This window comes from Pocillopora verrucosa, chromosome 11 (assembly GCF_036669915.1).
Source record: "Pocillopora verrucosa isolate sample1 chromosome 11, ASM3666991v2, whole genome shotgun sequence".
Lineage (NCBI taxonomy): Eukaryota > Metazoa > Cnidaria > Anthozoa > Scleractinia > Pocilloporidae > Pocillopora > Pocillopora verrucosa.
In genome coordinates, this window is record NC_089322.1 from 20,475,341 (window position 1) to 20,500,534 (window position 25,194).

The window sequence follows — 25,194 nt, forward strand, 5'->3', positions numbered from 1 at the left end:
TCATTAGAGAAAAAAACAAAGGAAAACCAAGACAAAAATAGCCTCATAATTTTTTTAGGTGTCTGGTTTGACTGGTTACCCATAAAATAGTGTTTACCACAATAAGAAAACTGCTGATCTTGCATTACTTTTGGGAGTTTGAAGTCTAAACTAGTTCCAATGATGTTATTGTGTTCTCATGTTTTTATTTTCTGTTTGCCATCATAGAATACTGTCAGTAATAAATATAGTCTGCAACATTTTTCAAATGTTATATCATTTCATATCTCTGAGATATGCACTGTCAAAAGTAATTTTCTGGTATCTATCTATCTTACCCACTGTAAAACTAAGAGACAGCTTTACAACACAGACATTCCTGCAATGTTGTAAAGAGAAAGGAAATTTTTTTCCTTTTTGTGTGGGTGAGATTTTTCATAGTTTGTATGGTAATACTGTTGCATAATTTAATATCTTTATGAGAAAATTGTATCAATTTCTAATCTTTATTGTTAGTAATTGGTTTAAAAACATCTTGGATCACAGCCTTAATGTTAATCTTCTTAAAGTGTTTCATTCATTACTCCTTTTAATTATTTTTATTGTAATTCTGTTTGTTTGTTTTGGCTCTAATATTTTTTTTATCCTTGCCTTCTACAATTTCAAAATTTCTAGAGGTAATTTTTTTTTCCTCAATACTGAGAAAAGATTGAAATTCAAAATTTCAACCAAGCTTAATTGAGAGGTGCTAATAATATCAATTTCTAACTACTGCAGTCCTTACTAACTTGTTACATAAAAACCTTGGTGTTAATAGTGGGGATTTTTTTCTTGAATTCCCTGTATAATTAATTTTTTTCACACATCTAAGTAATTAACACTTGTTTTCCACTCTTCAAAGAGAACTTTGATCGTCTAATTACCCAAAGTGAGCTCTTGATACTTTTCATATGTGACCTCATCACATGTTATTTATCCCTTGACAACTGAAATAAGAAGTCACGTTTTGGTTTTGTTTCCTTTTTAATAGAAGTCAACTTTAAGAATTAAATGATGTTGGTGTTGTGTACCAATGTTTCTTGATAACACATTTCAAGAAATTAGTTTTCTTTTAAATTACAAAATTAAGCACTCACTTTCAATTGACTTTGGTATTATGTTATTTGTTGAACTCTGCTAACCTACGTTAATTTAAGACTTAAAGCATAAGTTTCCTTTGTGAATGGAGCATGTTTAGTTTTCTGATGGCATTAAACAGATACAATGCCATTTAAAGAATTGAACCATGAAATTAAAAATTGGTATTTTGTCTACTTATTAATCTTAAACCAGGACATTCTTCTCTGTGAAGAAAATTCTAAAAACCCACAGGTTCCTTGGCGGGGAATCCATGGTCTTTGGAGCTTGTTGTACAGTTAAAAAACAATCTTGTTTTGTCATTTGAAAGATAAAAGCTAAGCATCAGTGGGTAGGCAACCTTAGTATTGTTACACTTAACCAAACTCTGCATGAAAAACAGTATTACTCAAATTAATTTCAATAGCTTTGGGAACTAATAAAGCTATCTATTTTTACACTAATTTCAAATTAAAGCTCCATGGTTATATTTCATCAAGAAAATTGGTTCACTTGACTCCACTTAAGATTAAGAACATATTTTTCATTCCATTTTCACATGTGCTAAACTATTCAGCTCTAAGGTGTCTGTTCAATCAAACCGTAGTGATGGTTGTAAGGAGGACTGTTTCAGGCTGAATTCTTATTAAATGTACCACAAACAATGCACTATTGAGCAGGACAAGTCTTATTAACACCTTTTTTTGAGGCCTAAATATGTGTAGTGACCTTGATTCAGGAATCAAATTATGCAAGTGCCAACAAAATTCAGACGTGATGGTATTCAGGAATGTAGGACTTGAAATAGAAAACCATATCATGTTTTCTGTAATTAATGTCTAAACATAAATAAAAGTTCGAATTGAAGATTACTATTATTATACTTTGATTTTTGAGGCATAGCTGAATGAATAAGATATATTCCCAATTAAAATTGTTTTGAAGGTCATTTCACCAATGGGTCATACTGAGACAGTTTAAAAATGATGTTAATAAAATCACTGTTTTTATGCTCTTAAAATATAATTTCTTTTAGTACAACATTATCAATAAGTCAAACAAGCCAACTGGGTGCTGGTCATTATGTGGGTTCCAAATAAACCTTTAAAGTGGTGAATAAATGACTTTGAATATATGAAAGTCATACATTTGAACTGCAGATAAACGAATTGTTTCTGTCTTATGAATTCTCCTTGCCAGACCTTGTTAGTTTTTTGTAGTATCAGTAGATAAATTTTAATTACTAAGAAAGGTTCATAGAAACTAATAATGGTGCTTGGAGTAATAGCAGCTATCATTCCAAAATATTTAATTTTTTTGTCCTTTTCCATGACAGATGCCAGTGATATCTTTAAAGGAAATATCAAATTGATTCTGGGTCTTGTATGGACATTAATTCTCAAGTATCAAATCAGCATGCCATATCTTGATGATGATGATGATGTGGGTGAAAAAATGACCCCAAAACAAGCACTTCTTGCATGGGTCAAAAGCAAGATGCCCGAGTCAGTTCCTATGGACAATTTCAACAAGGACTGGAATGATGGCCGAGCTGTTGCTTGTCTGGTGGATGCTGTAGCTCCTGGCCTTTTCCCAGAATGCGAGGATTTGGATCCAGAAGATCGACTTGAAAATGCAAAAGCTGCAATGCAGGCAGCAGAGGACTGGCTTGGTGTACCACAGGTGAGGAATATGAGAGGGGATGTGGACAGACTTCTTTGTCTGTAACCCTTTAACTCCCAAGAGTGACTGGCATCTAATTTCTCCTCACCATATCACCCCTGAATCAAACATTAAGGTCAAGAGAATAAAGGAGCTGATCACTGACTAAAGAAGATCTTGATTGTTGGACAAATTCCCCATGTTGGTATCTAAGGAAATGTTAAGAGATTAGTGTGGAGAATATACATTCTGATGTTAGGGTGTACAGGGTTAATTGGTGATATCCTTATTCTTGGTAATTTAGTGTTATCAACTGAGTTGGTAATGTAAATTGGCCACTGTAAAGAGTTTCAAGCTGACATTTTGTGTTCAATGAAAGGCTTATGCTTGAAATGTCAGCTTTGAAACTCTTTACAGTGGCTAATTTGCATTATCAACTCAGTTGCTAATACTAAATTACCCTGTTATACTCTCTAATAAAGTCCTGGTGCTTGATTCTGCATCTTAAATGTACTATTTCCTTGCAAATATACAGGTTATTACACCAGAAGAAATTACCAACCCAAAGGTGGATGAGTTGAGTGTTATGACATATGTCTCATACTTTCCTGAGGCAAAACTCAAACCTGGTGCTCCTCTGCGCACCAGAACACATCCCTCAGCAAAGTGTTTTGCCAAAGGTCCTGGTGTGGAGCCTAAAGGCCTTGTCGTAAAGAAACCAGCCAATTTCACGGTGTTCACACAAGGTGCAGGAGTAGGAAAGTTGGCCGTGTCAGTTTGGGGACCAGGCAAGGTTGAAGAGGAAGTTATTGTACAGGATAATGGAGACCATACCTACTCATGTCAGTACTTCCCACAGAAACAAGGTATCATTGTTAGTTCCATAATACATGAAGTCAATGCATGATGTTTTTGTTAGAGATCCATTATTAATTATTCCCTGTGGGGGGGCAAGGATTTTGGGAGGGGGGGATCACATGACTTTCAGAGAGAAGGGAGAGGAGATCAGTCATCACCAACAGAGTATAAAGGAGAGACTATAAAAAATTGACAGCCAATTTACTCCCCTTGAAAGGGGGGGGGGGGGGGTAAAACAATATCACAAGGCATTGTGGGAGGATGGCAGGGCATGGCAGGTTGCTTTAAAATTACTTCTTATAGTTTCCCATGGCTTAAAAAATTCGGTCCTAATCATGGACATGCTCTGAATTTTTTTTGCCTTACCAGGAAAATATGATGTGCATGTCAAATGGAATGGCCGGCATATTCCCAAGAGTCCATTCCGAGTGGAAGTTGGTCAAGACCTTGATGCCAGCCAAGCTTATGCTTCTGGTCCAGGATTGCAACCTGAAGGAATTCAAGCCGGCAAGTACACAGACTTCACAGTATACACAAAAGGAGCAGGTGAAGGACAGGTGTCTGTCAAAGTGATTGACCCCCGTGGTGGAGAAGATGTTGACATTATTATTGAACCACAAGAAGATGGCCAGTTTTTTGTTGAATACCAACCAGTTAATGCTGGAAAACACACCATTAAAGTCATGTTTGGAGGGCAGCCCATTAGCAAGAGCCCTTTCAAGGTCATGGTCAGTCCACCAAGAGTTGAACCAATCCCATCCAAGGTTCGAGTGTTTGGCGTAGGTAAGCTTCTCCAAATGTTTTCAGGTTTAATCCCTCATACAAGTTAAACTACCCTTATATAAGAAAAGTGTTTCAAATATCAGCTTCACATTCATCAATATGTGAAGCACTAAGGAAGTTTGGAGAGCAGTTAAGAAGCTCTTGGCTACACCTCAAGCAACTCCAATCCATCTTCTGTATTCTCCAAACTTGCTGGATGCTTTACATCTTGATGAATGAACACTGAGCTGTAAATATAAATTATTGATTGGTAAAAATTATTAATAAAAAAGTGTATGTTGTCAATGAATGGAAATAAGCTATGTGGGAATTGTAGGATATTAGTCAACCAGTTGTGAGAATGTAATAGTATTTCATTATGTTGTGACACCAATTTAAAATGACATTGTGAATTAGTTAGGTTACAAAGTGTACATTCTTTACTCTTTCAAATAGGTGTAGAACCATCTGGCTTGAAGGCTGGACAAAGAGCACCCTTCACAGTTGATGCTAAAGCAGCTGGTGATGGGGAACTTGATGTGTTTGTGGAGGGTCCCCTCGGAGAAGAGAAAGTGGATGTCAAGAATAATGGAGATGGTACATACTCTTGCTGTTACTATCCTGGCAAATTCGGAAAGTATGTTGTCAGTGTCACCTGGAGTTCAGTTCAGGTTCCAAACAGTCCTTTCAATGTTAAAGTGGCTCCTGCTGTTGATGCCAGCAGAATCAAAGCATATGGCCCTGGTCTGGAGAAAGGTATGTTTCGTTTTCTCTGTCACTAAATGTCATTGTAAAATAAATTTAAATATTCTTATGTTGTGATAGTGGATGCTGTGACATGATGTCTGTTATGCTGGAAAAGTAAACTGTGTTTGTTCATCTATCAAGCTATTCTGTGGTTTCTGTGCTCAAAACTTTCATTGTTTCATTTTTTTCTTATGAAGTAGACATTATTGTTACATAGATAAGATCAATAGTTCACACATTAGATCAGTTCTTACTTATTATCCATTGGAAGATGACACATAGATGTCCTCACCATTGGCCACATTTTTCTTCTTTATCATACAAAACAAATAGATTCAACATAGCTTCATGTCTTGTGGTAATGGATCACAAAAGATGTCAATACAGTTAGAACATCAGCGACACATGGCTGCGCCTTGTGTGCCACTTTTTTGTTATAACCACATTTGGACCTCATCTGTGATCTATTACAGAATAGACAGATGGAAGCATGGAATCTATTTGGTCAACTGTTGACATGCTTTGAAATCTTTTTGACCCCTTCTCAAAATGTCAACCTGTAATAATGGTCTAGACTGGATTTTACTCTTAGAGGATTACACCAGATAGATAGGATGATTAACTCAGACCCAGACTTTTTTTAGTAGTAAAATAATAAAGAAAAAAAAACTTGAGGGGCAAAATATTTACACTGCACTTATATTCCAATGTGTCTGGTCAATAAATAATCCTAACTTTTGGTTTCTGTGAGGGTAGGAGAACCAGATTACTTGGAGAAAATCCTTAAACCCTTTAACTCCCATGAGTGACCCAGACAGAATTTCTTCTTACAATATCATTACAATATCAAGCAGACATTGATGTAATGGGACTAGAGAAAACTATTAATTATGGTTATTTCGAATCCGTTATTTCAAGTTTATCCAAAGTCAAATTCTCCAAACTAACATCATAAGAATTCTATGGCAGATGGTAAGGAGAATTAACAGTAACCTTTACACCTCAACATCAGTATGTATATTCTCCATACTGTTCTCTATACATTTCCTGAGGTGCTGACAAGGAGAATTTGCTTAACAATCAAGGGCTTCTTTAGTGGTGATCTTTTCTTTTTTTCTTGTGACTTTAATGTTTGATTCAGGAGTGATGCTGTGAGGAGAATTTAAATGCTAGTCACTCTTAGAGGTTAAGGGGTTAAGTGCTTGATCCCTATGAGTAGCTTTGAGATATGTTAACCCTTTAAAACTTTCTCACAGGTACTGCAGGAAAACCATGTGAGTTCACTGTAGAAACAAAAGGAGCTGGAATCGACAGCCTGGGATTTGCTATTGAGGGTCCTTCGCAAGCTGAAATCCATTGTCAAGAACGATCCCCTGGCATCTGCGATGTGAAATACTACCCGACTACACCTGGGAAGTATGCCATACATGTTACATGTGGAGATGAAGACATTCCCAAGAGTCCGTTCATGGTACCAATATCACCTGCAGGAGATGCCAAGAAAGTTTATGCTGAAGGACCTGGACTGCAACCTGAGGGTGTTGTTTCAGGTATGGACACATAGCTTTCTCAAGCAAGTGTCTCACTAAAGGGAGTTAATATTGCAATCCCATGATTGTTTATTCCACCAGCCATGTTTTGTTTAGAGTTAGAGTGGATGGTGGGGGAAAGGGGCAAGGAAGAGCCCCAGCCCTTCCTCTACTTCCTTTTGACTGACCGTCACCCCTTATGTAAAATTTCTTTCCTCCCCCCAGCCATCCTCTGCTTTAAAAATCAAAGATGGTAGCAATAATTTCCATCAAGAAAATATTGAGCACTGCCTTGCTGAAATTACACCTGTTTTGCAGGCCAAGCTTTCAGTTTCGTGTTGGACTCCACATTATGAAGTCCACGTGAAAGCCTTGACCAAGGCCACTGTGTTGTGCTCTTAGGCAAGACAATATACTCTGGAAATTTATTTTGTATAAGGAAACCTGACAAATTTTGCGGGTATTACACATGTTCCAATGTTTATGATACTTAAAAGATAACCTCCTGTTAGACAACCTGATTTTAAGAACGATTGGCAAAAAATTAAAACCATGTAGTGTAATAAACTATCTAACCGTCTAAGAACGTGTAGGGATGTCTAAGGCAATAGGTCAATCGTTGTCGCCTCGATGCGAGAGCTTTTCCCCTACCTCAATCACAGAAGGAAAGATGATTCAATTGCTTCCGATTGGCCACATTTCAACCGTACTGAGCTTTGGCTGAAGCAAGAAAAACTTAATGAACTGTATTCCTAATATGATTTTATGAAGCATTAGTGTATCGGAGCCGAAAATGTTCCGATCCTACATGATTTACTACGATGATCTCACGAGCCTTTTCCGAAAATTGTGCACCACTGTCTTTACTTGCCGAGTTCAAATATTCCACTGGAATGATTTAAGAGGACTCGAAGAAAAATTTAGGAAATATCCTTACTGAGGTTTGTTTGTTTGCGCAGGTGTGGGAGCTGAATTCACAGTTTTCACGAAAGATGCCGGGGATGGTGACGTCGATGTGAGAGTAATTGACGGTAATGGTAAGAAAGTTCCCGCAGACATCACTGACAACAAAGATGGCACCTATTCAGTAGTCTACTACCCTACAACTGTTGGTGCATACACCGTCAACATCACTTTTAATTCCGAAAGTATTCCCAAGAGTCCCTTCCGGGTAAACGTTTGCCAGACCAACTCCAAAGTCTGCCGTGCTTATGGACCAGGCCTGGAGAAGGGCTTTGTCAATCAGAACAATGAATTTAAGATTGAGACGAAAGGAGCTGGTGAAGGTGGCCTGGGTCTGACTATCGAAGGACCTTCTGAGGCACAGATTGAATGTAAAGATAATGGCGATGGATCATGTGACGTTACCTACCTGCCCCCAGACCCCGGCGACTATGTCATTAACATCTTGTTCGCGGACGAGCACATTCCTGGCAGCCCTTTTAAAGCAAGAATTTCATATCCGTTTGACCCTACCAAGGTTAAAGTTGAAGGACCAGGAATTGAGCCCGGGGTACGTGCGGGTGAGCCAGCGGATATTGATATAGACACACGCTTGGCAGGAGACGCAGAGCTTACAGTTGAAGCCGTAGATGAGTTGAACAGTCCAGTTCAGTGTGACATTGATGAAGAGGAGTACGGCATTTATGCTGTAACGTACTATCCGAAAAAGAAAGGTATGGTGCCCTTTCCAGCAAATCTGCGTTTGCACAAGATGAATTGATCTCGCGTTTTCCCGCGTCTCACAGCCGTCTCATCATTGTTCTTATTTTGATTTATCAGGCAACCACAAGGTTAGCGTCAAATACGGCGGAAAACATGCGCCTGGAAGTCCATTCAAGGTTGCTATCTCGCCCAAGTCTGACGCTTCCAAAGTGAAAGTGACTGGTCCTGGGGTCGAAAAAACTGGTGTTCAACCTGGCAAACCCACGTGGTTTACTATCAACGCCTCTGAGGCTGGTAAAGGAGATGTTCAAGTAAAAGTAGAGCCTGTCGGTAAGTCTCTCTCTCTTAAGTTTGAGGACGAATCACAGCAGGGCGTAGGCGAGGAGGGTCCAAGGGGAGTAATTTGAACCGATTTTGTCTCGATTATTTTATAAGTAAAAAATGATAGGATATTATTTCAAATGCCTGTAAGACCCTTGCAAAGAATTTCATTTCCTGGTAAACTTTGCCTGAATCTCAAGTTTGCTTCTCACCACTCTCTGAAGTCCGATCTTCGTTCCTGTACCCTTGGAAGAAGAGGGCGAGGTCATTTGCTCATCAGCGACTGCAGCTTTATTCGTAAAACTTCTCGGTTAAGAATAGTAGGTAGGAGTTGAAGACACTTTCATTTCTCTAATAGGACGTGGGCGTCCTGTGGAAGTAAAGGTGACTGAAGATGGAAAAGAAACATTCACCTGCGAGTATGTGGCCCCTGTGGAAGGAGCATATCAGGTTGATGTGAAATTTGATGGTGTTGCTGTACCTGGAAGCCCCTTCCCTGTCGATGTTGCGAAGCCTGGCGATGCAGGAAAGTGCAAGGCACAAGGCGATGGATTGGAAACGGCAATCATCGATCAATTAGCCGAGTTTGACGTGGACTGTACATCTGCCGGTGAGTTTATTTATACAGGCACTGTTAGCGTGCAAAGTTCCCATCGAAGTTCTTTCTACATTTGACATGGCCGTTTTAGTCTCTCGTGAGGTTTGGCTGGCACATGGTAAAATCTGTTCTCAGTTTTGTCACCTGTGTGAAAACCTAGCAATTTTCTGGCTGTACTCCTTGTTAATTCTTGCCATTTTGTGTCTGTTTATCATCAGGAGAGGGACAGCTAATGGCCGCAGTGGACAATCCATCTGGAGCGCACACAGACACCTTAGTAACAGATAATGAAGATGGCACATATTCTGTTTCATACACACCTTTTGAGGAAGGAATTCACACACTGAGCGTGAAGTTTGGTGATGATCACATCCCTGGCAGCCCTTTTAAGGTAAGATGGCGAAGACTTTGTTAACAGTCTTTCTTAGAGTGAAGTCTGCGCTTCAGGCCAACCCCAGGGCCGCGGTTCTTTTAAAGATCCACTCCAAAGCTTGCAATTCGGATTTTTCTCTTTTCTTCAAATCAGGTTGATGTTCTTCCACCGACGGACCCAAGCAAGTGCAAAGCTTATGGACCCGGCTTGGAGAAGGCAAACGTGGGCCGCCCCGCTGAGTTTACTGTAGAGACCAAAGGTGCCGGAGCTGGAGGCCTCAGCTTGGCCATTGAGGGACCCTCTGAGGCAAAACTGACTTGCAATGATCATGGTGATGGAACATGCTCTGTGAAGTACACCCCCACAGAGCCCGGCGATTATGAGATCCATATTAAGTTCGCTGATGAGCACATCCCTGGAAGTCCCTTTAACGCTAAGGTTTGTGTGATGTAAGGGTTAACAACTCTATTTGAAAATTACCCCTTAATTATTCTGTTCAGGTTAATTACCACACGGAAACGATGCATCGCAGTCTATCGATTTACACGCTGCTAGAAGGACCTATGGGAACATTATTTCTAGTCCCGAGGGTGTCCCTTCATTAGATGTTCCCCGTAGAATCATCGTTTCGGAACAAGGTCGTTACAAAGCAAGAATTATACCTTTCCATGAAGTGAACATATACCAACACAATAACGATGTGGTCAATTTTTCTTAAACTGAGTCAATTCTTTTAACTTTACAGGTCACCCGCCCAGTTGATGCAAGCAAAGTGAAGTGTTACGGACCCGGAGTGGATCGTGTCAATCCATTGTTCTCCAAGGCGCCCCAGGAATTCACCATAGACACTACCGAGGCAGGGGATGCTGACCTGGAGGTGACTGTGGAGACACCTGATAGAAAGACGCTGAAGCCCGAGCCTGTGTCTGAGAAAGGAGATGGAGTCTATACAGTGGCTTATACACCCGAGGATGAAGGTGAGATTCAGTTGTACCGTGATGTTCTGTAAACAACTACAACGATGACGTTGACTACGAGTTGCCCCACCCCTCCCTCCTCCTTTTTTTAGACCTTTAGACTTTAACTTGCTCACCCCCCTTAATAAAATTTATTTCTCCTCCCAGCGTTCCGCAGCTGTAAAAATGAGAGATGGCAGCTATAATTTTCACTAGGAAAGTACTGAGTACTCGCGTGCCAGAATTGCGCCTGTTTTGCAGGTTTCTTTTCTTTTGACCTCGTGAGCTATTCAGTGAATACATTTTTATATACCTGCGGGCAGTATGGTACTTTCCCTGATGTGTATTGCCAGTTCCAGGCCCTTAGTCGGTGGAGGCAAATGAAAGAGCGAGCGGACAACCAAAGGCGGTTGGGCTGGTTGGGTTTACTTTCCGCACTACATTGAAAATTGCTCTAAGGTTTGAATAGTCACCAAGTGGCTAATATCAAAATTATTTTCTTGTGGTCAGGTCGTTACACTGTCAATGTCAAGTACGGAGACAAACATGTCCCTAACAGTCCATTCCGTGTTCGTGCCGGTCCTCCGTTTGATGCCAGCAAAGTGAAGGTATCTGGACCCGGAGTGGACGAGTCGCCCCTCACGGATGAACCTGTTCAGTTCCTTTGTGATTGCACTGAGGCTGGAATAGCTCCCTTAACAGGTATGAGATTTTTGTGAGACTTCATCCCTTTACACCCTAACGTCAGTATGCATATTCTCAATACTGTTCCCTGTACATTTTCTAAGGAGCTGACAAGGAGAATATTTTGATCAAGAGCTTTCTAGTTGGTGATCATTTCCTTTACTATTGTTACAACGCTTGACCTATTTTCCTTTCAAAGGCCCACAAAGAGCAAAAAACCGCCATTTTTGGTGAAAGGGTGGTCCAAATTATTTCATCCCAAATCGCACTGACTCCATTGCTTCCAAAATATCCAATAGCTTTTTTTTACCAATGACTCTCCTTTTGATCACATTTCAGCTTCTGTAGCGCCGCCCACCGGCCCTGATCTGGAAGTGGATGTCAAAGACAACGGAGACGGAACATATTCTGTCGAGTATGTACCTGAGCGACCAGGCCGCCACAGTGTAGATGTCAAGTATGGAGGAAGGAGAGTACCAAAGAGTCCGTTTAGAGTCCAGGTTAAGCCGAGTGGAGACGCATCGAAGGTAGAGATTGATGGATTGGGACCTGATGATACTTTCTTGGTGGGCAAAGAGAATGACTTTACTGTGGATTGCACAAAAGCTGGGAAAGGTCAGTCATTTGGAATAAAGCTTTTCAAGAAACACTTTTTTTTCACTCGTCAAACGTTGTGCGCTGCACAACTTGGTTGTGAAGGGCGTAGTTTTCCGCATCCTAGGTCCAGTTGTTTCGAAGGCCGATTGGCACTAACCCAGGGTAAAATTTTGATCCAGGTTTTTTTATTCCTTTTTCCAAAGCCTTTTCGGGTAATTTTCTTTATTCTTTTAAGAGCATCCTATCTTCAAATTTACAAAAAGTAATTATATTGAATTCCCTTTAAACTTTTCAGATCTGAAGTCATGTTTCACGCTAACTTCGGGTCATCTTAGCCCAGCTTTGATCATTCCGGCACAGAAATATATTATTAGCTTAGAGACTGGACCCGAAGCACTCTAATTAACTTGCGCTTAGCACAACTCCAAGTTTTCTTGAAATTGAGAATGACTCCTTCATCATGTAGGTGTTCCCAAGTGTTCTATCAGAGGACCTAGAAGAAAGGATATTCCTGTAAAAATGCTCGATAATGGTGATGGTACATTCGACTGTCTCTTCGTACCAGAAGACGAGGGTCGTCATGATGTGGAGGTCCTTTATGGCGGTGCCCCTGTGCCCGGCAGCCCCTTCTCAGTGAAAGCTAAAAAACCTGTGGATGTTGACAAGATTAAGTGCCAACCTAAGTTAGATAAAGAGCCAATTGTGGACGAGGAAATTGTTTACGCGGTCGATACGCGACCAACCGAGTCAGCACCCGGTGAAGGGCTGTTAAACGGCTCCTTACTTACACCTTCTGGTGAGAAAGAACCCGTCCGAATCAAAGATAACAACGATGGCACCTTCGATGTGTCCTGTGTGCCCAAGGAGCCTGGACCTCATGAACTGTCCGTGGATTATGACGGGGTACCTCTGGCCGGCAGCCCGTTTAAGTTTGACGCTGTCGAAGGAGGAGCGGACAAAGTGAAAGCTTACGGAAAAGGTAAATGTCTTTGGTGATATGATTATCACCGGAAGTCCTTAATCTCACACGCTTCAGGTGGAGATGCTATAGGGGTCGAAGCAAGAACAGAGGGGGGAGGGGAGGGGGTGTTAAAGGGCCTTTTCTACGGTTGCCAAAAGTGCGAATGGCTTCCGTATAGGCCAAAAGTAGGACTAAAGGGTTAGTCTCAATAAGAGCCTTCTTATACCAAGACGATGATGAATTATATAAATGAAAAAGTTGCATGGGAATTTTTCAATTGAAATCGTAAGCGGATAAGGAGCAGCGTATTTATTATAATTACATGTTATGCTCACTTGCAGGATTGGAGCGTGGTATTGCTGGGGAGCCTTGTGACTTTACCATTGTGACGAAAGACGCTGGCCCAGGTGGTCTCTCATTGGCTGTTCACGGCCCCAGTAAAGCGGAGATCACGTGCTCAGACAATGGAGATGGCACATGCTCAGTTCAGTATGTCCCCGAGGAACCTGGTAAGTTTTGGTCAAGTGCAGTTTCTCGCTCTTTTTCCCCATGTAGGAAATTGGAAAAGGAAGGAGGATTAAAACATCTTTGAGCAATTGATTTAATTTTTTTACATAGAACATATATATGAAGAATCATTATTGACCTCTGAATGGTTGATGATTACCTGATCTGCTGGGGTAGACTAGAATGCAGACAGTTACGGAAAGTATTTTTTCATTCAGCCTGAATAAGGATTCAGGCAATTAGTGCCAAACTGTGTATGCGAGGCACGGTTTCAGGCGCGGAAATGTTTTTGTTCCCTTACTTTCTGCAATTGCTTGACTTTCAAATTACCTGTGAGGATTCACTTGTCACTGATTTCGTTTTTAATGACGTTATATTGGACGTACAGCGGGGATGGCACAACGGTTGAGCGCTCGCCTCCCACTGCTGTATCCCAGGTTCGATTCCTGGGATACAGGTGTCGTGTGTGGGTCGAGGTTGTTGTTGATTTTCGTCCTTGCTCCAAGGGTTTTTCTCCAGGTCCTTTGGTTTTCCTCCTTACACAAAAACCAACATTCCAATTTCCAATTCGTGATAGTAGTGGACTAGAAAAGCCACCTCGTGGAATGTCCACTGCTAATTCCCATTATGACCAATTTCGCGGTTTCTTTTTCTGATATTTCGTTTTTTCTTTCTCTCATTTTAGGTGACTATGACATCAGCTGTAAATTCGCCGATCAAGACATTCCTGGCAGTCCTTTCACGGCACATATCTATTCCAACTACGACGACCTCGATGCAGCCGCTCTCCGTCCTACAGTCGGCAAACCATGTGACGTAGAATTGAACATCCCGGATTCATTCCGGCCAGAGGACATCGAATCGGGCGTACTTGCCGCTGAACTCGAGAGACCAAACGGCCGCAAAGAGCCTTTGGAGCCACTTCGTGTCAACCCTGATGGAACGTTAGCAGTCACATTTATCCCATACGAACCCGGAGAGCATTTGATCCACGTGTACAAAAACAAGCACGAAGTTCAGAACAGTCCATTCTCAGTTATGGTGCAGGCGCAACGTGTTGGCGACATATACCCTGTCGGGCACACTTGTGATCTAGACTTTAAAGTACCCGAAGATATCAACGACCTTGTGGGAACTTTGAAACGCCCCAGTGGCAAAGTGGAAGAGTCCTTGAAGCTGCGACCTGGTCCAAAGCCTGGAACTATCAGTGTGTCTTTCGTGCCAAGAGAAGTAGGAGAACACTATTTGTCCATCAGACGGAAAAAGGATAACAGCCCTGTCGCTGGCAGTCCGTTCTCTATTCTGGTGGAGTCAGAAGAGCCTGTAGAGGGGGTGGGCTGTCCCGTGGATTATTGCCTTAAATTGGATGATGTCAATCTCCCAGAAGACATCGAAAAGAACAGATTAAAGGGAACATTGAAGAGGCCATCGAGTGATAGAGAAGAACCAATAGAGTTAAAACTCAACTCAGACAACACACTTAGCTGCTCGTTTGTGCCGCGCGAGACTGGGCTTCATTATATCAACATTAAAAAGTACGGGAGACATGTCGAGGGAAGTCCGTTCGTTGTCAAGGTGACCGCACCAGAAGGCGTCTCTAGTGTTGGTAAGCCCTACGGAAAAGGTCTCGAGAGTCCTGATATCGACCTGCCGAAAGATTATCCCCGGCTGAGCGCTGCTCTAAAGAGACCTTCCAGTCCTAGAGAAGAAGAACTCAAGCTTGTTCTCAATGGAGACAACACCTTAGGTGTGGCATTTACTCCTAGAGAAGAAGGCGAGCACTTAATCCACCTCAGAAAGGATAACAAGGACGTGCAGAACAGTCCTTACAGTGTGATGGTTGGAGCCAAGGAAGAGAAGGTGGAGGAAGTCCATCCCATGGGACGAACATGTGATGTAAACCTGGATATTCAAGGTGTCAAGCTGCCAGAAGATCTGGAAAAAGATTTGCTAAGAGGATTTCTTAAACGACCAAACAGCACGAAAGAGGAGCCGCTTAAGCTCGAAATCACAAGCGACAATTCACTGGGCGTGTCCTTTGTGCCTCAAGAACCTGGTGAACACCAGATCAGTGTAAGGAAGAAGACACCAGATAGAAACTGGCGCGACGTACCAGGAAGTCCTTTCTCCATCATGGTCGAAGCCGCTGAGGCCGTCAAAGCTGTTGGCACACCTTGCGATTGTCTTCTGGACATTCCAAATCTACGTGTCCCAGAAGATCTCGCCAGACTTAACGCAACGTTAAAGAGACCAACGAGCCGTAAAGAGGAACCCCTCAAGCTCAGAGTCACTTCAGATAACAGCCCTTTCGTTTCGTTCGTTCCACGTGAGCCGGGCGAACATCTGATCAGCATTAAAAAATACGGCTCTCACGTAAAGAACAGCCCCTTCAGTGTCATGGTGGTCGCCCCCGAAACTGGAAACGCTATTGGCAGGCCGTGCGGTGTTGGGCTCGAGATTCCAGGACTGAAACTTCCTGATGATTACACCGACGGTCTTTTGAGCGCGAGTCTCAAGCGGCCTTCTGGGAAGCCTGAAGAACCTCTTCCTTTAGCTCTCAACTCGGATAACACTCTGAGCGTTTCCTTCACGCCGCAGGAGACTGGGGAACATTTCGTGACGGTTAAGAAGTCTGGTAACCATGTGAATGGTAGTCCGTTTTCGGTGATGGTCAGCGGTCCAGGACCAGCGGATCCAAGCAAAGTCGTCTGTATGGGTCCTGGTAAGAAATTTTCTTTTTATTTCAGAACAGTAAATGATTGGTTAAGGATATGACACCGACTTAAATTGGTGATTATCTCGATTGGCTAATGCTAAGAAAATGTTTGAATCCTGGCTGATCGTTGATTAAATCCTTCCCCTCGACTCTGCTATTTAGCAGTGTATGCTTTTGGGACAAGCTCATCGAAGACCTACGAAAAACGATTGAGAACGAATTTCGCCAATTTGCCCTTTATTCGCTATTTGTTTCAGCCCCCTCGAATTGGAAGAATATTTCGCGCTTTCCGCCATGTTTAAAACAATGTCTTCGTCGCAACGTGACGTAACCAGGAAAACTTAATATTTCAATTTTATATTTCACGTAGGCCTACATGATGGTGTGGCCGGTAAGCCAAGCAATTTTACCATAAATACCCGCGATGCTGGTTATGGAGGACTCGGTCTATCAATTGAGGGACCCTCAAAGGCGCAGATCACATGTTTGGATAACGAAGATGGAACGTGTACAGTGGAATACTTACCTGTTGAACCCGGCAAGTACACCATCAATGTGAAGTTTGCCGACGAAGATGTTCCTGGAAGTCCCTTCACTTCAAATGTCAGACCCTCAGGCGATGAAATCCAACCAGTTGAAGAGAACCTGGTAAGCAAATGAGAATTGACTTCGAATTTCATATTTCAGACGAAATTTTGGCAGTATTGTAGGTTTGGTGAATTAGCTGAGACTGCTCCATAGAACAATTTTCCATTGAGTGGAGAGTTTTACTGTGCTCTGTGCTTTGTATGAAAAACTTTCGCAGCGATCTTCCTTAGTAGAGGAAGTGATTAGTCCAGAAAACTTGCGTCACTATCTGAACCAATCAGATTCGAAACTTAAATACAAATCGCGAGTTAGTCACGTTTTCCCGCGCTTTATAGGAGATTCAATGGAATGTAAACATTACTGGTAGCTGCGAAGTTAATTTGCAAAGGACTCTCGCGCTCAATAGACTGCTTCGAGGGGAAGATTAAAAAAAAAAGGATAAAAAAAACACCGAAAACGAAAAATCTGTTTCAAATCGCACCACAAAAATCGATTCTAGTGGTCTTTATCGCACGTTCTCTCTTTGGAGAGTTTGATGTAGCAAGGGTTATGCAGTTCATTTCGTGGCTCTCGAGTTTTGACCATCATCTGCTTCGTTATTTTACAGGTGAGCTCAGCTGTATCTGACCAGTTCTCTGAACCAACCCAGCGAGTGTCCGAAGTGTTTGAAGATCTTGTGACGTTCGGTTCCACTCCAGCACAGCCTCATGACTTCGTCTTTGATCTGAAGGGTTACAAGATAGACGATCTTGAGACGATGGTTATTAGCCCTGATGGAACGGAGCTCGATTCCGAGATAATTGAAACGTCACCGAAGACATATACAATCCGCTTTGTGCCTAAAGAGAGCGGAGAACATACCATCTATGTCCGATTCAAGAGTGGAAGAAAGAAGGATATACCCGGAAGTCCTTTCAAGGTCTTTGTGGAGGCACCTGTGTGGGGTGGGGCTGCAAAATGTGTGGCTGCAGGACCCGGGCTCGAACGAGGTGTGGTTAACCATCCGGGAGAGTTTACAGTGTGGACACGTGATGCTGGTCCAGGAGGCCTTGCGATCGCAGTTGAAGGTCCTGCTAAGTCGGAGATTAAATGCACAGACAATGGTGATGGGTCTTGCAATATTTCCTACCTGCCAACTACTCCAGGCGAGTACACAATCCACATCCGGTTTGCTGATGAGGATATCCCTGGAAGTCCATTCAAGACTAATGTATCACCGGAAGTAGAAGATCGCTTTAGAGATCTCAATGTTACCGATCTTGCTGAGAGTGGATTGAAAGTAAACCAGCCTGCTTCGTTCTCCGTGCAGACTAATGCTTCTGTTGGCGACGTGAAGGCGTCTGTCGTGGCACCCTCAGGGGATGAGAAAGAAGCTCAAGTGTCTAACCTCGGTGGTGGAAACTTCGCCATTCGTTTCACCCCAAGAGAATTTGGCGACCATCTTGTGAATGTCCGTTTTGATGGATCTCACATTCCCGGCAGCCCCTTTAAGATCAGAGTAGGCGGTGCGGAAGGACACCCAGAAAAAGTCAAGGCTTATGGTGAAGGTTTAAGCAAGGGTAGGGTCGGTGAAGCAGCCGAATTTACCGTCAACGCCCTGGAGGCCGGCTCGGGTGCTCTTGCCCTTTCTGTGGACGGCCCCGCTAAGGTGAAGATGAACTGCAGTGAAAATGCTGATGGTACCTACCAAGTAACGTACAACCCAGTCATAGCAGGCGAGTACACGATTAGAATCAAATTCGCAGGCCAAGATATCCCTGGTAGCCCTTATAATGTAACGATTAGCCCCTCCGATGGCAGATACGTCAGCGACGGAGACGCCTCCAAGTGCACTTCTCGAGGAACTGGCCTGCATAGTGCTGTTCTCGGGCAGCCCAACTCGTTTACAGTTAACGCCAGCAATGCAGGACGAGGATCCCTGATGGTGGGGGTTGAAGGCCCTGCCATACCAGCGAAAGAAATCAATGTCAAACACACAGGAAGCAACGTATACGCGGTCAACTACGCCCTGGAGGAGCCTGGTGCCTATATCCTGAAGGTCCTGTGGGCTGACAAGCATATCCCCGGAAGTCCCTTCCAAGTAACTGTTTGAACGCACGAGACTCGCGTGTAAGCGTGTCAAATGTCAGGACCTATAGCTAGTCTTGTATTTAAGGAGCTAAAAAATTGAAGAAGAAACTATTTTCGTGGACTGGAAGGTTGCACCTCGATAGTTTTAATCGTCTTTCGCAAGAACAACAATGCTAGTTTTCTATATATTAAAATTTTTTCAGAACTTCCTTTTCTATCAATTGTTGAAAATATAAAATTAATAGACGGAATAGTTGAAGGTCGAAGTTGTAGCTGTCTTAATCTGAAATCCAATCACAGTATGGCAAACGTGGGTAAAATAGGTAGCAGAAATTAAGGAGCACTGCAAATCGTGGTTACCATGGTTATTGTAATGACTAAGGGTAACAGGCAGGCTTAGAGCCTTTATGTCTCTGTATTCAGTTGTTTGTGAGTTTTTTAAAGTGAGAACTGTTTATGACTAAGGGATATTTTCTAACAACTAATAATAAATTGCTTAAACAAGTCTTTGTCTGAGTGTATTGTATTTGAATGCACAGGCCTCTGAGTTAAAGTGCCAGTGAAGGTCTCTGGTTAATTCTCAGATGTGATTTTTTTTTTAGAAATGTTGAAAAAATATATATCTGCAAGCTATATCTTTCTTGGGGCAAGTCGTTTAGTTGGTCGTCAGAACAGAGATGCTGAACTTTCCCTTACTAGAAAAATGTATCGATATTTCAAAGGGGTGTAAGTTTTTAGAGAAACTGTGATGCTGCGTCGGTAGGGAAGGGGGGGTGGGGTGGGGGTATGACGCGATATTTTGGTTTTACCGAATGAGTAAGGGGTTTCGAAATAGACATTTCGCAATTTAACTCATTGTAAGAGGCCTCGCTTCGTTCTGACGAAGGACTGACGCTCGTAACGTCAGCTTTAGGAATTTTTTAAGGTTGTCAATTTACATTATCAACTCAGTTGATGAAACGAAATTATCTCATCCATTTATTTCCGACTTCATTAACAAAACAGTTCCTTGAACATCGTTCTCCTTTTCTGTTAGTTAAACTGAACATCACGTAGTATAGAGGATCTTGGAAGGAACTACTGTTTATAAGGTTGATATGTTAGGTGACTTTTTATTTAATGATCTTATCGGGTTCTCGGTGTCTTCCTGTCAAAGGATCGAAACTGACTAATCACAACTTACGAACGCTTCGTGAGTCTTGAAACCGATGAAATCACAGCAAAACTCATCAATCAGTTTTTATGAACCTGATCAGATATTTCAACAGGCAAATAACTCTTTCCCCTCCTATACCTCTCATCCAGGTGATTACACAACTCAAATGTAAATGTGCTATTCATGCCGAGAATAGGCTAAATTTAAGATGCTAGAATTAACAGATTAAAAATGCTAACGATTCGAGGCATCCTCTGTAGGCGAGACCTCCGTATTGTATGAAAATTTTGAAACTCGAAGTTGGATACGTTTATACAGTAACTGTTTCCAGTATGCGTAAAAGAGTATCGGTTGTAGAGCATCGAAATGTCGGAGGTTCGACTCCTATTCGGAGCACTCAGAGTTCTTTTTGTCCGAGTACACCGCCTCTTGCCATTTACCGAATAATATCATCTTTTATTAAGTTAAAAAAAGCGATACAAAGGAAAAAACGCTTTTGGTCGTTGCAGGGTTAATTAAATTTTCTACTTTCCTCTTACGGCAGTCATTCGAGGGCTTCGTCTATTTCCAATTCAAATTTCTTACCACTAAAATATCAAGTGTAACAGAAACGCGTGATAGGTTCAAATGTTTTACTATTTCGTGTGAATTTCCAAGGACGGTGGAGGTCACAGAACTGTACCGTGCTCGTTACATTTCATCGCATTATTTCTGAACAATAGCCACACACATGCCGCTGATGGAGTGCTGGGTTTACGCGAGGGCGGCTTCGAATTGAAGAAATACGGCGTCCTGATTTAGTAGGTTTTTGACCCGATTTATCTTAGAATTTGTTTGATAATTCGGTTCCCCCTTCCGATATATTTCATTTTAAATTAGCAAAGAGAATTTGGTACTCTATCAGGATTGAACTCTCTAATGAACTGCTGATAATGATGATCTTGGTTTGTTTTGGTTACCTCTTCTGTAAGATGTGTTGAACTGGGACGTTTATTGACGTCTAGATACTCTGTGGTATACACTATAGAGCTATAGAACTACAGTGCAATAGTTGAAGGAGAACAGTTTTGTTGGTTGTCTTCCCCTTATGGGAGAGAAGGTACGAAAAAATGCTGAGAAACTGAAACTACGTTCTTTTAATCAGCGGTTACCCTCCGTTAGCTAGATTATTCATATATGATTAGTGTAATGTACCGCGTCAAATGAGCAAGCCATCATACCAATATTAGTCAGAGCAGTTCCTTGTTTACCTTCACCAAACGTGTTTTTCACAAGTTCGCTGCGAGTGTAATAATTCTTTTTTAACAGAACGTGTGCACCATGATTGCTTCATCATCCGACGAAGACGATGTTGATGAGGCTGGCGATGTTGACGAACATGCACAAGAACTTCTCAGTATTTACCAAAGAAGCGAGCAGACATACTCTACGACTACGGCTCCTTCGCCCAGCGTAAGTCCTTCTCTGCACACGCCGAGCCCTACACTCTCCGTTGTATCAGATGCCACATTACAGGAGCAACAAGAAGACGATGAAAGAAGAGAGAGACTGCAGTTGTATATTTTCGTTCTGCGCTGCATCGCTTATCCATTCAACGCCCGACAGCCAACAGATTTGGCACGAAGACATGCACGGGTTAGCAAACAAGACCTTGTGAAAATAAAACAACGATTTGAAGATTTCCTCAAAGGTGACACAAAAATTGCTTCTGATGAGGCGTTTTATAACGCAGTAAGAGCCTACTTCGATATATTTATTTGCAGCGAGAGAGTGCAAAAGATGGTAATCAGTGGCGGGTGTTCGTCGAATGATTTTCGTGAGGTTTTCAAGGCCATGATCGAGAAACGCGTGCGAAGTCTTCCTGAAATAGACGGTATTAGCAAAGAAACTGTGCTAAGCTCTTGGATGGCGAAAAACGATGCCATTTTTCGTGGAGAAGATGATCCAAAAAAGGGCCCAAGAATTGCGGCCTCGGCAGCATCTGAACTGATTTTGTCAAAAGAGCAACTCTATGAAATGTTTCAAACCATTTTGGGCGTCAAAAAATACGAACACCAAATATTGTTCAATGCCTGTCAGGTAATCTTAAGTTCTGGATAATTAATGGTCTACTAGTTTCATAATTGGACGTCATTTTTTTATTGTTAGTTTTTGTCATAATATATCTGTCTATTGATTTTACGAGTGGATTTGCTTATGTACTTCGAGTGTAGTAATTTTTAAGGACGCGTACAAACAGGATTAATAACTCAGACATCCACATATTTTCTATAATGACATCTGCCGTTTTTTATGGTAATTTATGGACTCACTGATAAATTCTGTCTTATCAGTAAAGCGTTTCGAAACTACTTTGGTGTGGAATTATCATTACTGATTCGATTCAATTCCGCTGTTAACGCAACTAAAATTTTGGTCAGCTGAAATGTTTGCCTCAGAGTATAAAATAGATTTGAGACGGACAAAATTAAAATTTTAAAATTGTGAAGAGTCAAAAATAACATTTATATTTCAGACGCATGATTTTTGCATAAATTTGCAGCATCACTATTAAGACAATTCGCCTAGTGAGGAAGTGTTAAAGACAATCGCCTAATGAGAAAGTTTTATTGACAGAATAGAAAACTTTTTGATACGAAATATGTTACTTGAGATAAATCTACTTTTAAATTTTTTATATGTTTTTCTTTTTCAAATCACATAAGGTCAATGTTGATGTAAGCAGATCTTGACATACCCAGTGAAATTTGTAAATTAAAAACTTAAAACATGAATCTTGTGAACAAGCTCTGGCTGATATTAACTGATCACGTTCAGATGAAAATTAAATTTGTACTATACTCCTTGCACAAGTATAAGCCATTCTTATTTTTTGCCAGCCATTTGAGTAAGCTGTAGATGGAAATAAGTTGAAGAAATTTATCATTCCATTATTCTAAGTTTTTTTATCAATTTATTTTTAAATCATATAATTATGAATTTTTCAGCTTGACAGTGCTGATGAACAAGCTGCATGTATTCGTCGAGAACTGCATGGAAGATGTAAAGCAATTATAAACCAGAGGAAGGTATATTTTTTCCCCTTTTTTTTATCATATTTTATGTATCTATTTTTTGTTTCAATGTTATCTGAACTTTTTATTTGCCTTAATTTGGTTTTATCTTCCTCTTTGTTTACAAGTCATTACACAACCAAAGTCCTCCCTACATTAAAGATCTTTTGTCCCTGAAACCAGCTACTAATTATGCTCATCGCTCATCTGCTCAATCTCTTCTGTTCATTCCAAAAGCCAACTGCTCTTCACTTGGGGATGGGGCCTTTGCTCATGCTGCACCTGTTTTATGGAACTCACTGCCATTAACTATAAGAACAAGTAGTAGCTGCACCATTTTTAAAAAGCAGCTTAAAACATTTCTATTTAGGAAAGCTTTCAGTTTGTTTCAATAGTTCTAATGTTTATTGCCTTTGAATATTTTAATTTTAATTAGTATAGAACATTAACTTATGTAAAGCGCTTCTGAATTTTGTTTATAGTTTAAGTGCTATATAAATCCCTTATCATTATCATTATTATCAATTTAGTTGATAAATAAATGTAAATGTGCACCTGGAAATTGTTTTGAAAGCTGACTTTTTGAACAATAGCCCTTAGATAGAGCTTAAAATGTCAGCTTTTAAAAAACCTTGGCCAATTTACATTATCAACTCAAGTTATCTTACACCCTCTAATAAGCCCTCTCTCTACTAAATCCTCTCTCTCATAAGCCCTCTCTCTAATAAACCCTCTCTCTGACAAGCCCTCCCTCTGATAAGCCCTCTCTCTGATAAGCCCTCTCTCTAATAAGCCTCTCTCTAATAAGCCCTCTCTCTACTAAATCCTCTCTCTGATAAGCCCTCTCTCTAATAAGCCCTCTCTCTGATAATCCCTCCCTCTGATAAGCCTTCTCTCTAATAAACCCTCTCTCTAATAAGCCCTCTCTCTAATAAGCCTCTCTCTAATAAGCCCTCTCTCTACTAAATCCTCTCTCTGATAAGCCCTCTCTCTAATAAACCCTCTCTCTGATAAGCCCTCCCTCTGATAAACCTCTCTCTAATAAGCCTTCTCTCTATTAAATCCTCCCTCTGATAAGCCTTCTCTCTAATAAACCCTCTCTCTGATAAGCCCTCCCTCTGATAAGCCCTCTCTCTGATAAGCCTCTCTCTGATAAGCCTCTCTCTAATAAGCCCTCTCTCTACTAAATCCTCCCTCTGATAAGCCCTCTCTCTAATAAACCCTCTCTCTGATAAGCCCTCCCTCTGATAAGCCTTCTCTCTGATAAGTCCTCCTATGAAGTGAGCCCTCCTCTAAGAGACCCTCAATCTCTAAAGGGCTCCTTCTCTAATAAACCATCCCAAAATACTTTTGTCTCGTAGCATCTCTCTGTAAAATGTGTAACAGGTGTCAGATCCCATTAACCTGACAGTTATTTTATTGGCAGCGTCTGCCAGGCTTTATACACAAAGACATGGAGACTCTGTTTGTTGAGGAACAGCAGGCTGCTATCAGTCAACTGATGGGAAACTTGGAGAGTCAACCAGTGACGAAAGGTTTATCAGACTCCAAGATTTCTATGCCATTTACCAGAATCAAAGGGTGAGTAGCACCTTGGCCATGATGGTCTCATTCTTCTCCCTTATTTTTCAATGAAAAAAGTGGGTATTTATTTGTTGATTTTATCACCAGACCCCAGCACACAATCTCCATGGTTGAAGTTGCTGTTGATGATGTGGATTCAGTGCTATCAAAGTCTGATGTCATGTTGAATTTCACTATTGAGGTAAAAAGTGAATGTGATGTTGACAGATTACAGAGTGCTGAATTAGTGTACATATGTAGCTATGTCCTATTATCTTTTGGACAGAGAGCAGGGAGATCTTGCTCACAATATACCAATGTAAAGGTGATTTCAATAAAGGCTCTAGATGGCTCCTTGTGTTTTGCTATATAGGTGATGGTTCCTTTCTGCAAGCCATTAAAGAGAATTTTACTTTATGTCCAGCAATAACATGGCTAAAGTTGCATGCTTTGCATGCTAACGAGAGGGAAACTATACAAATTTATTATTGTGATATAGATGTGGTAAGAGAGAAGAAATATAAAATTTTTGGAAATAAATTGTAGGCTCAGCATTTCAAAATTTTCCTTTTAATGAGTCAAATGGATACTGTTTCTGGATATCAAAAGGTTTTGACACAAATAAAATTCCCCTAAAATTTCATTCTTGGGCACCAATTTTAATTTGTCCTTTTGTAAAGATTTTTCAGTCACTTGCTGTTAAATTGTTAGGGTAAGGTCTAAACATCCCACA

General features: G+C 41.2%; 2 protein-coding genes across 4 annotated transcripts in view; both read left to right on the forward strand.

Annotated features, from left to right (window-relative positions):
* LOC131772885 (filamin-A-like) overlaps positions 1-19,194 on the forward strand; it is a 31,141-nt gene extending 11,947 nt beyond the window's left edge. For all 3 annotated transcript variants that reach the window (XM_059088851.2, XM_066158559.1, XM_059088852.2), the window contains exons 3-20: positions 2,432-2,778; positions 3,293-3,623; positions 3,985-4,398; positions 4,834-5,133; positions 6,381-6,674; positions 7,613-8,329; positions 8,436-8,648; positions 8,998-9,249; positions 9,456-9,628; positions 9,764-10,048; positions 10,356-10,587; positions 11,077-11,268; positions 11,590-11,865; positions 12,314-12,826; positions 13,150-13,317; positions 14,001-16,037; positions 16,402-16,679; positions 17,227-19,194. In XM_059088851.2, the coding sequence (XP_058944834.2) occupies positions 2,432-2,778; positions 3,293-3,623; positions 3,985-4,398; positions 4,834-5,133; positions 6,381-6,674; positions 7,613-8,329; positions 8,436-8,648; positions 8,998-9,249; positions 9,456-9,628; positions 9,764-10,048; positions 10,356-10,587; positions 11,077-11,268; positions 11,590-11,865; positions 12,314-12,826; positions 13,150-13,317; positions 14,001-16,037; positions 16,402-16,679; positions 17,227-18,711 (8,507 nt within the window). In that variant the 3' untranslated portion in view covers positions 18,712-19,194. The remainder of the gene's footprint in view (positions 1-2,431; positions 2,779-3,292; positions 3,624-3,984; positions 4,399-4,833; positions 5,134-6,380; positions 6,675-7,612; positions 8,330-8,435; positions 8,649-8,997; positions 9,250-9,455; positions 9,629-9,763; positions 10,049-10,355; positions 10,588-11,076; positions 11,269-11,589; positions 11,866-12,313; positions 12,827-13,149; positions 13,318-14,000; positions 16,038-16,401; positions 16,680-17,226) is intronic.
* A 1,864-nt stretch (positions 19,195-21,058) lies between these two features.
* Positions 21,059-25,194, forward strand: part of LOC131772816 (calcium-dependent secretion activator 1) — a 16,272-nt gene continuing 12,136 nt past the window's right edge. The window contains exons 1-4 of the mRNA XM_059088768.2: positions 21,059-21,924; positions 22,833-22,913; positions 24,325-24,479; positions 24,570-24,663. Of these exons, the coding sequence (XP_058944751.2) occupies positions 21,166-21,924; positions 22,833-22,913; positions 24,325-24,479; positions 24,570-24,663 (1,089 nt within the window). The 5' untranslated portion in view covers positions 21,059-21,165. The remainder of the gene's footprint in view (positions 21,925-22,832; positions 22,914-24,324; positions 24,480-24,569; positions 24,664-25,194) is intronic.